Raw genomic sequence first — 15,940 nt, 5'->3', positions numbered from 1 at the left:
TGCACCCTTCGGGCTTCTGTCCTGAAATAAATACGTGACATAGTGGTTTCTCTTTGTGCTTGTAGTCTGACGCACTCTGTGCCTTGCGCTTTGCCTTCTCTCTGCTCGCATGCAGTTGTGCGGCACATGCTGAAATCCACGCCTAAAACCTGTCTGCATTGGTCTGTGTAGAAATCCCCCAGGGCGGAAGAGGAGGAGGAGGCGGAGGCAGAAAAGCAGCCAGACCCACTGCACCAGATTGTTCTCCATTTCAGCCGAAATGCTCTCACGGAGAGGAGGTCAGCACCATCAGGGCACCCGCTCCTCCCACACCTTCCTCTCACGGATGGCAGTGCCTGCAGAGGGGCTGCCAGATTTGAGTCACCCTCCTTGCTGCCCTCATGTTGGCCATCAGGAAACATCTAGGGCAGTGATGGCGAACCTATGACACGCGTGTCAGAGGTGACATGCGAACTCATCTTTTTGGTTGATTTTTCTTTGTTAAATGGCATTTAAATATATAAAATAAATATCAAAAATATAAATCTTTGTTTTACTATGGTTGCAAATATCAAAAAATTTCTATATGTGACACGGCACCAGAGTTAAGTTAGGGTTTTTCAAAATGCTGACACGCCGAGCTCAAAAGGTTCGCCATCACTGATCTAGGGAAACCCCATAAGCCACGGCCCTCTCATCATAATGCCAGACATTCACTGGTCTATAGATTAAGCAGCCTCACACTGTAACTTTCCTCCCTGAATTCCATGGCAAGCCAGTGGCCACTCAGATTCCCAGAGTGGTTCTCAGAATCGGGGTGGGGGTGGGGGGTTCTAATTAATTCACTAGTACTTATATCATTCAAGATATATGTGGCTCTTAGTCTTTTCCACTGGGCCTTGAAAGTAGCCTGCTAAATATTTCCTTTATTCTTTCCAGCAAATTGGAAGACGACCCTTTGTACACCTCCTATTCCAGCATGATGGCCAAGGTACACCTGGCTCCTGCCCACTGTCTCAGTCATTCTCCCTCCTTAGACCTCTTCAGCACAGAATCTGTCATGCTGAGCAGCAGGCCTGGGACTCGTCATGATGAGAGCTCCAGGCAGAGCACAGTCCATGTGCCATACGGTGACACTAGTAAACCACTCCACTGTCCTCCTAAGAAACCTTGAGGCTTTGAAGAAACAGTGGGTACTAGTGGCTAGGATCACATGACAGATCTAAACCAGCTAAACAGGACTTAGACATACAGACCGCCCTGGCATTTCCACTCAATGTTCAGATGCATCCAACTGTTCAAACACATCTGTAGGCAAAGGAAGTTCAGTACTTTGGAAACAGATCCTAGTGTTCTAAAGAAAGCAGCATAAAGATGTTGTTTCTGTGTTGCATGGAGGGACGGTGGCCTCTGGAGGGGCGGTGACCTCTGGAATGCTGAGTAGCTAAGGGAAACCTTCATGTCAGGCAGAAAGGGGGATGTGTTGGGGTACAGAGCACCTTTTCCTTGACCAGATATACCACATGGCCACGATGGGAAGGGGCATTTTGGGATTTACATTCTAGGTGTCTCTGATCTTCTTCCCAAGCCCCTGGTTCTTGTTCAGAAAGGGACAGCTCCCTGTGCTCCTATCTCTTGATTTACACTAGAACTTGACGAGGTGAGAGACTTCAGGTCTCTGTTTAAACCAGATGGGTTCTCATTAATTGTGTGGTCTTGGTGTTCCCATTCTCATTTCTGAACCTCTTCATAACTGCAAAGGTGGCATTTAGAGTAGAAAGTTGCCCTGCAGTGGTCAGAATGTTCTTGGTTTTACAACATGTGTGAGGTCCTGTGAATTGCATCCTGTCCCCTGCCGCACAGCGAGACAGTCTTGATTTTCAGGTCCACCTGTAATGTGATTGTCTCCTTTCTCTGTTCCATGGAATCCAGAGTTGTCAGAATGGGGAGGATGAAGAAGAGGAGGAAGACAAGGAAAAAACATTTGAGGTAAGTTTTCACTAAGATTGAAGACAGGACCACCCTCCAAAGCCAACCAACGGGCCTTCAGAAGTGGGTGCTGACAGCCATGTGGCCCACCCACCATGTGTATCTGGTAGCAAACACAAAAGTGTGCCTGGATAAGGCACTCTGTTAGCTGTGGCTCTGTTGTCTATCTATCTGCCTGCCCGAGGAAAGGTAGCAGGCAGCCAGTCAGTCAGCAAACCACCCACTAGGTTAGTTCTTCTGGGAAAGTTTATACTTCTACCCAAGTATGGTAGTAACGGGCCAAAGAAGGACAAATTCAAACACCCAAAAATGAAAATTCAAAGCAACGAAGACACTAGGATAGTTTTGGCCCTACTGATCTGTAAATGTAACACAGTAATAGCGACTTATTTTTGAGGCAGTGCAGAACCCTAAATCTCCCAAGATAAAACTATATTAGTTGACTTGTACTCTTTTATAGACAAAGTACACAACCGTGACAATAAATGAATACAATTACAGTTCTGGAAAGCCTTGGCATTCTGGTATCCCATATCCAATAGAGTCTCTGTTGACTGTGGTCTGAACATTCTATGTAAGTGGGTGTTTTCTATAGTCTCACAGATAAACTCCAGGTGACCACTCCGCAGGTCTCTTTGTATGGCAGGACATTGGAATCAAACACATTTTAACCTGAGGTCACTTCCTATAATCATAGTATAAAAGAGGAATGGACCGTTTTGCCTCTCTTACCCAAAGTGGAAAATTAGTCATCAAAATATGAATGAATTGCGGGTGGACAGTTCTGGAAAGCTGAGTAGCATCTGACAATAAACTTCAAAGCTCTGCTTTGTGTTTTGCCTTCCTTAGGCAGGTAAAGATTATCTCTCTCAACTTACCTCCCCACAGGGAGTTCCCTGGGGGTAAACAAACCTTCTCTCTGTGTATCTTTTCCAGGAAAAAGAAATGGAAAAGCAGAAAACCCTCTATCAGCAAGCTCGGCTGCATGAGCGTGGGGCTGCCGAGATGGTCCTTCAGATGATAAGCGCCAGCAAAGGTGGTTCCCGGGGTTTCTGGATGGGCCCCTGTCACTTCCACCGAGAATTCACACTGTGAAATAAAGTCATTATGAAAGAGTCCCGATAAAGCCCTGTTGGTGGGATTTAGGTGGGATTTACCCTCTCTTTCCTTGGCGATTCAACCGAATCTTCACCACAACAGGTGAGCGGAGCCCCATGGTGGTTGAGACTCTGAAGCTGGGGATTGCCATTCTGAATGGAGGCAACGCCGGTGTGCAACAGGTATGGGGACTCTCGGAGGGAGTCAGGATTCCTGGGGTATTCCCATCCACAGTCGTCACACTTCAGGGAAGAGGCATTGACTCGGCTACAGGGGCCACCACCCAGAATCATCTTTGCTGGTATTTGTCCATAGTGGCCAATTAGATCAGAGTAGCTGGGGACACCAATCAAACCAGGCTGGGAGTTGACAGTCAAATGTGTACTTAATGGAGAGGGTTGACACAGGGTTCAAAAAGAAAAACATTTTGTTTTTTCACCATTAATTTTTTTTTTTTGCACAATTATGCTCTAGAAGATGTTTTCTAAATCTTAAATTTTTACTTCAACCTTTTCATTGAATTAGCTGCCCTATTGTGAGCAAGGAGCCTGCTCAGTTAAGAGGGGTTCATAATCCCACATACCTGTTGTTTGCTCATTCATTCATTCAACAACTATTTAGTGATTGCTGACAATGCCCTGAAGTCAGGCTCTGCTCTAGGGGTGCAGGGTGCAGCAGTGAGTGATACACATAAAAACCCCTGCCACCAGGCAGTAAATGAGAACACATTAGCATAGAGCAGAGTGCCTGGCGCAGGGAATTCATTCAACAATCTGAATTGGAACTGGCTGCAGAAGACAGGAATGCACCGGTGCCTCCTGGGCACTCCAGGCTCTGGCTCAAACCATCTGTGTGCAGATGTCTGTGTGACATTTCAAATATTCCTGGCATTCATGAGCCTTAAATCCCAGGGCTTTTGAGAATCCAAACTCATAACTAACCACTATAGAATATAATTTTTCCCAGCCTTTATTAATCCCAAACAAATGTCTTATTAATAACTACCATTTTCTGCCCCACCAGTTGGCTCAGTGATTGAGCGTCAACCCATGAACCAGGAGGTCACAGTTTGATTCCCAGTCAGGGCACATGTGCACAGTTTACAAGCTCGATCCCCAGTAAGGGGCATGCAGGAGGCAGCTGACAGATGATTCTCTCTCATCAGTGATGTTTCTCTCTCTCCCTCTCCCTTCCTCTCTGAAATCAAGAAAAACATTAAAAAAAGAGAGAACTACCATTTTCTAAGATACCCCTCTCCATCACCACCCCATCAGTTGATTTTCTTGAAGGGCCTTTTTTAAAAACAAAGAAATATTATTTTGCCAGACAAAGTTCCTGCCCTCCCAGTAAACGAGAAGAGAGGAAACAAAGTCTGATTGTGAAAGAAATGCTGAGCTCTCAGAGAGGCTCATTACTGGCTAAGCTCCTTGCTTCAGTGTGTCAAACTCATTGTGGGAGCTGTTCAGATTATACCTCACAACCATAAACATGGATTTTATAGAAATGTCCACCCTAATGATTCAGGTTCTGTTAAGTAGGAAGGGGGGCGGGGGGCAGACACATGGCAGGTTTAAGTCCACAGGGTAACAACCCACCACCGTGGATCTGACTCAGTGTGCCTGCTTGACTAGGACTTTGCCATTTCTCCATTACAATTAGGAGGGTCAGTACTTGTGGTATAGTTTCCATTGTTTTTCCTTTTAAAATGTGTCTCCCTTGCAGAAAATGTTAGATTACCTAAAGGAGAAAAAGGATGCTGGATTCTTTCAAAGCCTTTCTGGTCTTATGCAGTCTTGCAGGTAAATATGGGAAAACCACCCACAGCAGTTTTTAAACTCTTCACTATTCAAGGGAAGGGGGAATGAGATGGGGAGGGCCATGAAGTAAGTTGGCTTATCATGGAATTATTGAGAAAGGAGTCACCAACTGGAGAATGTGAAGAGGATGGATGGGTATTGTTCCTCCAGCCTTCAAAATGATATTCAAACAATATTCAGAGGGGAAAATGTAATGTCCATTGGACACACACACACACACACACACACACACCTGTTTGTTGGCTTGTTAATCACCCTTACCTCCTTTTTTGTTATGTTCAAAACTGAGTGTGAGTTTCTCCTAAACATATCTTATCTAATAAAAGAGAAACATGCAAATTGACCATACCTCTGCTACATCCACAAGCCACACCCACCAGCCAATCAGGAGCGAGTATGCAAATAAACCCAACCAAGATGGCGGCGGCCACGGAGCTGGAGCAAACAGGAGGCTTGCATTGCCCCTGGCGATGGAGGAAGCCAAGCTTCCCGCCTGCCCTGGCCAGCTGTGACCTCCTCTCAAGGCTACAAAGTTTCAATTATAGATGATAAATAAATCCCAGATACCTGCTTCCAGTCTCTGTGGCCTCCGCTCAAGGAGGGTCTGGGAGCCTGGGTTGCCCCGGGGCCGTGGCCAGGCTGCAAACACCATCAGCCCCTCACCCAGGCTAGCCAGGCACCCCAGCGGGGACCCCCACCCTGAAGGGGTGTGGCCAGCCTGAAAACAGCCCTCAGCCCCTCACCCAGGCCGACCACGCCCCCCCATCAGGGACCCTCACCCCATGGGGGCATGGCCGGCCTGCAAACCACCACTGGCCCCTCACCCAGGCTGCCCCACGCCCCAAGGGAGCCCCCACCCTGATCCAGGACACCCTTCAGGGCAAACCAGTCGGCCCCCACACATGCACCAGGCCTCTATCTATACTATTAAAAGGATATCTACTTACTAGACTGGGAGACCTTCAAGAGGACCTTCGGGCAGCTTCTTAGGACTAAGTCATGGTAACGGGGCCAAGGTAGAGGCGGGTAGGAGGCCCAGAGGGTGGTCAGTTCTGGGTGATCAGGCTGATGGAGGGCAGGACCATTGGGGGCAAGCAGGCCATTTCTTGGGTCAGTTGGAGGTGTTCAGGAAAAGCGGGGCGGGGCAGTTTGGAGTGAACAGGCCAGCAGGGGGGCAGTTGGGGGTGAGCAGTCCAGTGGGGAGGAAAGTGGGGGCGAGCAGGCCAGCAGGGGGGCAGTTGGGGGTGATCAGGCTGGCAGGGGGGGCATTTGGGGGCAAGCAGGCTGGCAGTGGGGGCAGTTGGGGGCAAGCAGGCCCGCAGGCAGAGTGGTTAGGGGCAATCAGACAGGCAAGCAGGCAGGTGAGCGGTTAGGAGCCAGCAGTCCCGGATTGCGAGAGGGATGTTCGACTGCTGGTTTAGGCCCGATCCCTGTAAACCAGCAGTAGGACATCCTTTGAGGGGTCCCAGATTGGAGAGGGTGCAGGCTGGGCTGAGGAACACCCCCTCCCCTGTGCACAAATTTCGTGCACCAGGCCACTAGTATGCTCATAAAAATCAAACCAGAAAAGAATGGAAAAGAAGATGAATGCCTCATTATGACTCAAGGCTGTTTTCATTAAGCACTTTGTTAATCTCTAGTCTTAACTGGCCTTGGAGCTTGAATAGATATTTGGTGGGTACATATTTTGACAGAGGTACATCCTAACATGAGAACATTTTTGTCATAGCCTGAAAAACAAAGCATTAAACTTTCCATGCATATTACGAAGTGTGTAAGCCTCCCCTCATGGCTGAACCTACTGACAAATGAACAGTTTGTAACCAAAAGTCAGGTTACCATACTTGCTCATTTCAGAAATGAGCCAGAAATCTAAGAAAAGTGTCAGCTTATTTTCTAATTTTCACATATATTTCTGAACAGTCTGCAACTCATTCTAAAAATAATTCAAAGTTATAATTATCTGGCTCATTTGCCTCCAGTTAATATCCTTTAAAATGGAACATTACATTTTCCAATTGAAAATTTGGAGGATGAACATTCTTTCTTATGGTGGACTTCATAATTTTACTAACCTTACTTGATTGGGTAAGTATTGTACTCTGGGGCTGGAGGGAGTATATTTGAGCTGCAATACCGTCCGTTGTTCTTACCTCCCCCACTGAGAGCCAATTTGTTTATTACCTCTCTTAGAAAAAGAAAATGTAATATTGCCAGACCTGACTCACTGAGGGTAAAATTGTGCATGGGCACTCGGGTGGCAAAAATCAAGGCAGTTCAGTTCCATATTGCTCATGAAAGCCTCAATTAAATTCCTGAGAGTTCCCTTGGTGGTCAGCAATACTTAATATTGTTAAACTCATTTATAAGGATGACTTGGAGGGACAGGTGACATACCCTTATAGGCCAAATGAGTTCTAACAGAAGTTTGAAGGTATGTTAATAGTCTTGGGCCAATTATAAACATAATACATATTTGTAAACATTTAAGCATTAGAGAAATTTAAACATTTGAAATGGGTGTTTCGTGATGGAGTAAGGGTCAGAAATGTCTGTTGCTTAGATTGCCTCCTGAATCAGAACTGCAGCTTCAAAGCAGCCATGTCCAAATGCCCTTTTCTGAGTTATCCTTTTTGACAGCAAAACCAAAATGAAAGGGGTCATTTGTGTTATTGAACCGGCCCTTTTACAGTAGGCTCTGGGAAAAACCAACGAGATGGCAGCAGGGATTTTCACTGTTTTCTCTTTCAAATGCATCTAAATTGCAGAATGTCTGTGACCCCCTAAAAGGGGAAAAGAGGTTCTGGGTTTTCCAATAATGTCTTTCCAGGCTGATGGTCATTTCCTTTGCCCAGTGGTAAAAGGCAGGCTAGGTTTTGCAGAATCTTAATGGATTCAGCCATCAGCTTCCCTAAGAGCTATAGTCTTGTGAGACCTTATGTTCTATGAAACCTTTCAGATTGGGGAAGGAGCTAGAGTTTGTTAGAGAAATAGAATGAGCCGCAATTGGAAATAATATGATCTCATAGTGTGCTTATTATTAAGCTTGTACTAGGGGTTCCTGACTGATGGGGCCGTGACTAGGAAGGTTGGGGAAAGTAGGGACAAAAATGAAGGCCAACTTGCTAAAAGTTCAGGAACTCCTAGGGACACCATTGCCTCCAGAAAGCTTAATCTCACCTACTATATGGCTCCTAAATGATACAGAATCCTAAAGGGTTTGACCATTGAAATCTAGAAATTTGTAGCACTCTCCATCAGTATTCATCCTAAGCTCTAAAAGCTCCAGTTCCTTGTGATTCTCAGAGAAAGTAGGGAGTTGAGCATTAATTAATGCAGTTTACTGTAAATTTCTCTTGAAAAATCTAAGAAACAAATCGTTCCTTCTTTATTTGAAAAGCCTTTTTAAATCTTCATCCAAAAGAAAGGACTCCAACTGGACAAAATGACAGCCACCACAAGTGTTTCTGCCCCTCCTCACGGATGTGACAAGGTCTGTGAGCACTAGGCTTCCTTGGGGAACACTGTTAGACTCTCAAACACACTGTGATGTGTTAGTGCATTTGTTAAAACCCAAGGACAGGATCTTAGTCAATAGGTGCATTGACGTTAGAAATCTATTTTCCCGGAGTGCGCAGCCCTGAACCTTGCTTTCCTTTGTCTATTACAAGTGTCCTTGATTTGAATGCATTTGAGAGGCAGAATAAAGCTGAAGGCCTGGGGATGGTTACTGAGGAAGGAACACGTAAGTAACTAATGAATATGAAGGCCACTCTCTTCCTGAAAAAAAATCTTAATTAACTATTTCCCGTTAGAGCCCCTGCTCCTTGTTCATGGTTTTCTTATTTTGTATTCTTCTCTTTTTCTCTTATCACCAGTCATTGTTCGTGAGCGTGGTAAGTGTGAGCTTCTGGCTTGAGTTCCTACAATGTGTGCATCCTAAGGGATCGATTTAATTGCCTCAGTTCCAACACATTATAGGCTCAGTGGTTGCATGCCTTGTTTAACTCAACAGTTTGATGCTTAATTAAAGAAGGGTTTTCCATCTATCAGGCATGGGTTATGGTCTGCGAACCATTCCTGCCATTAGCCCGGTTATTTTCCTTACAAATGCATCCTGGGGCTAAATATTTTAGCTTTGCCGATCATTGTGTTGTGCAGCCTCAGTTCCGGGTTAATCAGGTTGACCAGCATTCATCCAAAGTTCCCTTTCCAAAGAATTCTGACATAGCTCCTGAAGCATTTTTGTAGTCATTTTTATTAGAAGGTGTTCTGTGTTGAAAAGCAAGCAAATGCTCACCAGTGTCCTCTGTTTTCAAGGTGAAAAAGTACTCCAGAATGACGAGTTCACACGAGATCTCTTTAGATTCCTACAGTTACTTTGTGAAGGACATAACAATGGTAAGTGGAACGGATAGATTTGTCAAGGGAAAACAGCATTCAGGTGCAAAATTCTGATTCCATTTAGGAAGCCACATTCAATACCAGCAGTTGCTAACTTAAGGACAACAGTTAATTCATTCCTAAATAAGAAACCCTATGTAAAACGACCTTGACTCATGACTAAAGTTATTTAGTGCCACCCAGTCTAAGCTGCTTCCAGGATCTTCAGATGTGAAACTAACAGCCCTTTCTGTCAAGGCCCTCAAGGCTCTATAGGTCCGGTTTCTGGTGTCATTGGGATGGGAGGGCTCGTGTCAGAGCTCTGTCCTGCAAGATCCACCAAGACCCAAACAGGATGTCCTTGTAGGGTTCTTCACATAGTGTACCTCTGCTGAGTTTAGCAAAGAAAGCACAACCGGCTCTCTAGGCAAGACAGAGACAGGGTCTGACCCAGCCCTGCTGTTGTCAGACTTTCAGAACTTCCTGCGGACTCAGATGGGTAACACCACCACCGTGAACATCATCATCAGCACTGTGGACTACCTTCTGCGTCTTCAGGTGAGTGGGCCTTGGATGGTGGCATGTCTCAGATGTACTTCCAGAAGCTAAAGACAGGTAGTTACATGAGGTCAGGGAGGCCCAGGAGATAGGAAAACCCCAGTAAGAGGAAGTAAAATACCGTTAAGTCCTCAACATCATCAATAAGTTCTTTTACTTTAAGTGAAACAACTTATAATGGGACCAATTTTGCCATAGGCTAACTGATTTAAACAAGAGTTAAGTTCCCACAGCATCTCATCAATAGTGTAACCTAACAACATTGAACAAGACAACTATTCGAGGACCTGCTGTGCCTAAAAAGTGTATTTGAATGTTCGAAGACTGACCTGGGGGACGTGGTTTAAAAACCATGTCATCTATTATGAAATGCTGGTTTATTTTAGTTTTGCCAGTGAAAACCTAGCCACGATGTCCTGGAGCTATCAAACAACCTGTGACTGAGAAAAGATTCTTCACTAGGAAAAAGTTACAGGAAATGGTCCGAATAAGATGAGTCTACAAGTTCTTAGTGTTGAGAAGTCACTTGGTTTAATTGTTTGAAGGAAAATCCAAATAATATCAAGAAAATCTACACAAACATGAAAAGGATTCTCTTTTCTCTTTGCTGATTCTTCATGCATTTCTGCCATTTAACAAAGCAATCTATTTAACCTCCCTGTGTTCCAGTTTTCTTGTCTGTAAATGCGTCTCAAAGGGTGATGGTAAAGATTGAGAGATTTAGTATATACAGTAAGCTCAGAACAGTGCCTGGCACTTACAGTGTTAGTTATTGGGTTGTTGCTGTCATGATGATTTGGGTGATAATCATTATCTTTATCTTTAGGGTACATTTTTCCTGTGAGTAGATTGTTTTATATCATAGTCACCCAGGTCCAGCTGTCCTCTCTCCCATCTGTTCTTTCCTACAGAGGGGCATCTGTCCTTCAGAGATGCCAGGGATCAGCTATTTCTGTGTTTCTTCCAGAGTGCCAGGCTCCTATCTTAATGAAGAGGTCTTAGAGATGTGGGATTATCTTGTATTCTTCCTGAATGTCGACTTTAGCTACACTAACTGAAGCCTGAGAAATACTAAACTCTACTTGTCTGTTCTTAGGAATCAATCAGTGATTTCTACTGGTACTATTCAGGGAAGGACATCATTGATGAATCTGGACAGCACAATTTTTCCAAAGCTCTAGTGGTCACAAAGCAGATTTTCAATTCTCTTACAGAATACATCCAGGTATGTGCACAGAATGCATGTTCAAACACAAGGAGAACATTTTTAACATCCCCATGCTCTGCATTCCCTACAGAACATTTGGGTGCACGGATGGACTATGTATCTAGCCTATTGCTGACAACACTTCTTTTCTGTAAATAGGAACCAATAGTATCTACACTCTGTGAGAAGCTACAGCTTATGGGTCCCCACTGTGACTCATTCATATCATTGTCACACTTGCATTTATCTAGTTATATTTTGCTTTCCCTCCTTGACTGAAAACTTTTTGCAGACAAAAAAGTTCCCATTCAATTTAAAATTCCTCATTTCTAACACAATGTCTACATCATAGGTGTTACATAAGTGTGGACAGTGGAGTAGAGAAATGGTTGCTAGAATGAAGGAATAAAGGCATAAGTGATGTCACCTTGAGATTAAAAACAGAATTAATGACATTCTACGAATTTGTCAGAAATGAACTCTGTGGATAAGGTAACTTCAGAAGCACATAAGCTATATGAATGGCAGTTAAGTCCACAAGTGAACTTCAGGTTGAATGTCTAGAACTTGCAGCGTTCTTTTTCTGTTCACAGTATTCTCTGTTCATTGCCTACAGCAGTCTATCTACCATGCAAAGAGGACATAGTGGGGCATAATTTGCTATAAAATCAGTAGCCATGTCACAGTCCTCAGTGATGTTACATACATTTATTAAATATCCGTAGGATGAATCAACTGGCACAGTCAGATCATATTTGCTTACTATGATAAACATAAAACTAAGACTATTAAATTTAAAGGGCGGTTTTAAGGGAGAGATTGATCATTGTCACCCAAAGATGGTAAAAACATGGAGAGATAAACCTAGGAACAGGTGACTCATCTGAAGTGTCACAGAATCTGAGATGCCTGCAAAGGCCATTGAACAGATTTGACAAGCATCTGATTTGTTCTCTGCAGAACCCCTTCCAATTTTCAGAATGTCCCATGCAGCACTTAACCCTAACATAAAGCAGATACTTTGTGCGTTTCTTTCTACAAAGGGTTTTGTTCCAAAAAGAATCTAGAGGTTTCTAGGGATCAGATACCAAATGTACATGAACAGTCATTTTTAAATAAGGTTCGTGACTTAAGGAAGCAGGCAATATTTCTCCTGCTCACCTCTTCCCTGAAAATTCTGTCAAGACATTTCCAGAACATGAGATAGTATCAGTGTTCTTTTTGGAAATTTCTTACTGAAGGGTAATTTGGGAATTGATTAAAAGGTAGGAAAAATAAACTATAAGGAAGAGTTTACAATAAGAAATATCAGATCAATAATGATCTACAAAAATTGGAAAGGATATTAACAGGAAAAATGCAAACTGGTCATTGTCTTCCCTCTGTGTTTGGCTTTCAGAAAAGATAGAGATGGTATTATACCTGAAGTTCAGGTTAATAGTAGGAAAATCCTAAAAGTAATTGACCAGGAATATTATTCAGTGTTTTGGGTTTGTTTTGTTTTTTATTTGAGCAGATAACCATGTGGTCATAGCATTCTCCAGGTAGCTTTGCCAGGTAACAGTAGATGTGCTAGGGCTTGATTTTCACAGTGGGCTCCACGGAACCCTTGAGTTCCTCAGACCCCTTGTAAGCCAAGGTGTGGATGAAAGTGGGCAGGGGTACCTTGCAGTCTTGTTCAACCAGAGCACTGAGCTTTTTTAAATGATGTTCTTGAGTGTAAGATTTTCTTTGAAGAACATATTCTAAGGCTAAAAGAAAATCTCTAGATATCGCTGGACTGTGAAATTCCTAGTGGCTTTTGTTAGACATAGGATCCTATGATGGGGGTGTTAATATCTTGGGGAAATATTGAGCACAAAATATGTGACTTTGGGGAGGAGCTATCTGTTCATATAAACTAGTGTCACAAGCCCTTCCTAAGCCCTTCAGAGCAGCTCATGATGTTTCAGTGAAATAGGATGTCCTCCTCTCCACAGGGCCCTTGCATTGGGAACCAGCAGAGCCTGGCTCACAGCAGGCTGTGGGATGCGGTGGTCGGCTTCCTCCATGTATTTGCTAACATGCAGATGAAACTCTCTCAGGTACTGTGGCCTGTCCCCAGTGAGTTGTTGGTGTGAAATGCTAAGTTAATCCTCACCCCCTTGGTATTCCCATTGTGGATGTGGCTGCTTGGTCAGCTGGCTGAAAAAGTCAAGCAGATTCGGGCTCATTTTTAAAACCATGGGTCTAAATGGGAGATAGGAGTGAATGTCCCAGGCGGGCTTTTGCATGGATGCAGCTTCCTTCCTTGTGTCCCACCAACCCACCCATTTCATAATTGCCTCAACATTTGCTTTTTATGGTGCTAATCCTTTTGCTTCCTTGTCACTGCTTTGTCAGTTTATAACAATCGATGGCCCTGTCTGGTCTGTCAGCTATCCGCATGTCTCTTTGATTCACCTATGCCTTCTCTCTCACCTTTGCTTCCCCCTCCCTCTCCACCTCCGCCTTTCCTTTTCACTCCCCATCTCTCTGGCAAGATGAATCAGACTCGCTGAGAGCATTTATTATGAACAAATAAATGTAGTGTATGTAGTAGATGATCGTCTCTCTCCATGGCAACACATGAGGGAGAACTTCAGGATGTTTCAGGCTGATTAAAATAACATTTGTAGCATCAATTTAAATAACGTGTACCTACAATGTTCAAGGCTGTCACATCTGCCTCCTCCCTTCTGGAATGTGCTATTCAACCCTTCCATTTTTTTCCCCTTTTGACTCTGGCCTTATGGGAGGAGAGAGTTCTTGGGAGGGCTGCTAATTCGGCAGTAACATGTCAGCTGCTTGACTCCTATGTCAACCCAGCGGGGGCAGCATGGTGAGGGGCTCCGGAGACAGGTCCTGCCACCTCCTCACTAGTAAATTTCAGAAAGCCAGTTCCCTGTTCTGGTTTTTTGCTTCATCAACTGTAAAATATTGGGATTTAGAATAGCTGATCTCTGAGGTCTCTTCCAGCTCAAACATTCTACACATCTATTTCGTATAAAGCTGTGACATACACCAGAGCTGGGGGATGTCCCTCTGAAATTTAAAGAGCTAAACAAATAACTGTCTTTACAAAGAGAGTCTGTAAAAGGAGTGTGGCCCAGATGCATTTTTTAATCTCACCTCTGATTGCCCACCTCAGATCCTCCAAGGATTGTTTTCCTTCTGTGATGTAGGGTGCAAAGCACAGTGCTAACTTGGCAATGCCCTGTCTGCAATGCTGAAATTAAAACCAAACAGACTAGTATCAAAACCATCCGGAGGAATAGCCTCAATTATATAACATTTTAAGGGACCAGTGGCACCCAGATCACCACCAACTAGAATCAGGAGAACCTAAATTAATCCATTAAAAAAAGGACAATGCCTTAATTGGATTGCAATAGTATTCCCAAAAAGCTCACTTGCATTTCTCCAGTATCAAGCACAACAACATAAACTATAGAGATACCTAACAGCTCTTTGGTGGATTGGGTTGTTCAGTAGTTTTGGACAACGAGTGGTAATCTGCCACGTTGTGCTAATAAAAGGAAAGCTGTAAAGGAATGCTATTGGCCATGCTCTGCTGCAGGCAGCTTCCCGGCGCTACAAACAGTGGATGGTAAGACGTCCGCATTCACAATGAGAAGGGAACTCATTCCCGAGATTGACGCAACCCTCACCTAGCTTTTCCAGAGCAGGCTCTTCTTGCTCGCTGCCCTGTACTTTGCTGAGGGATCAGATAGCTCAGGGGTATCTCCTGTTTCTGTTCTAGGATTCCAGTCAGATCGAGCTGTTGAAGGAACTCTTGGATCTCCTTCAGGACATGGTGGTGATGCTTCTGTCCCTCCTGGAAGGTTGGGCTGTTTGGTATAACTAGGCATTCACACAACTGTAATTGGTCCAAGCACTAACCATAGTAATCACGCAGATTATCCTCCTGGCAGGTCATTCATGCCATATAACATTGGTTAGAAAGCCAAATTTTCATCAACAAAAAATGAGTGAGAGGAACATGGTCTGATGGACAAAGCCTGAAACCAACTTATTTTATGACAATAGGAAAGCCAGAATGAACTGGGGAAAACCTCTAAGCTTTGCTCTTCCCTATTCTCTCCCTCTCCCCATTGCTTTTCAATACATCTGGCTGCCAGTGTGTATGCCAGCCATCTAGTTGGTCACTCTCCTAGGTCTAAGGGGATGAGAGGAGCACCACTTATTCCTATGTGTCCCCAGTAACCTAATAACAAAACCAATTCCCAGGCCCCAAGCCAGATAAAAGGCACTGGGATAGCCATCTCCTTCTCCCTCTGTTTCTATCCCCCGGGCTCCTAGCGGTGTAGTCTTTATGGCTTGCTGCTCCCTCCTGCCCATTTCCAAATTATCACAGTCAGAAAAGAGCTGACTGATTTGGCACATAAGTCTTTTAGAAATAGCTACCTGACCAGTTACAGAATGGCTTGGATTTATTGATATATTTGTATGTCTTTTTGAACCTGCCTCACAGGGAATGTGGTAAATGGAACTATTGGCAAGCAGATGGTTGACACACTGGTAGAGTCATCTACCAATGTAGAAATGATCTTGAAATTCTTTGACATGTTCTTGAAACTTAAAGACTTAACCAGCTCAGACACCTTCAAAGAATATGACCCAGATGGTAAAGGGATTATCTCCAAAAAAGAATTCCAGAAGGCCATGGAAGGGCAAAAACAGTACACACAGTCAGAGATTGACTTTCTCCTTTCTTGTGCAGAAGCTGATGAGAATGACATGTTTAATTACATTGATTTTGTCGACCGGTTCCATGAGCCGGCCAAGGACATAGGGTTTAATGTGGCAGTGTTATTGACAAATCTCTCGGAGCATATGCCAAATGATTCTCGCCTTAAGTGTCTGTTGG

General features: G+C 44.1%; 1 protein-coding gene across 1 annotated transcript in view; it reads left to right on the top strand.

The window, feature by feature from the left end:
- RYR3 (ryanodine receptor 3) overlaps positions 1 to 15,940 on the top strand; it is a 366,436-nt gene that overhangs the window by 323,141 nt on the left and 27,355 nt on the right. Inside the window, 14 exon segments of the mRNA XM_023752849.1 lie at positions 172 to 278; positions 919 to 970; positions 1,912 to 1,968; positions 2,905 to 3,004; positions 3,169 to 3,248; positions 4,789 to 4,865; positions 8,555 to 8,628; positions 8,762 to 8,779; positions 9,204 to 9,284; positions 9,736 to 9,824; positions 10,921 to 11,049; positions 13,011 to 13,115; positions 14,813 to 14,894; positions 15,545 to 15,940. The exon segment at positions 15,545 to 15,940 is cut by the window's right edge and continues 21 nt beyond it. Of these exon segments, the coding sequence (XP_023608617.1) occupies positions 172 to 278; positions 919 to 970; positions 1,912 to 1,968; positions 2,905 to 3,004; positions 3,169 to 3,248; positions 4,789 to 4,865; positions 8,555 to 8,628; positions 8,762 to 8,779; positions 9,204 to 9,284; positions 9,736 to 9,824; positions 10,921 to 11,049; positions 13,011 to 13,115; positions 14,813 to 14,894; positions 15,545 to 15,940 (1,447 nt within the window).

This window comes from Myotis lucifugus, unplaced genomic scaffold (genome assembly GCF_000147115.1).
Source record: "Myotis lucifugus unplaced genomic scaffold, Myoluc2.0 scaffold_38, whole genome shotgun sequence".
Lineage (NCBI taxonomy): Eukaryota > Metazoa > Chordata > Mammalia > Chiroptera > Vespertilionidae > Myotis > Myotis lucifugus.
Note: the sequence above shows the minus strand (reverse complement) of the source record. Positions and strands in the feature narration are given on the sequence as shown.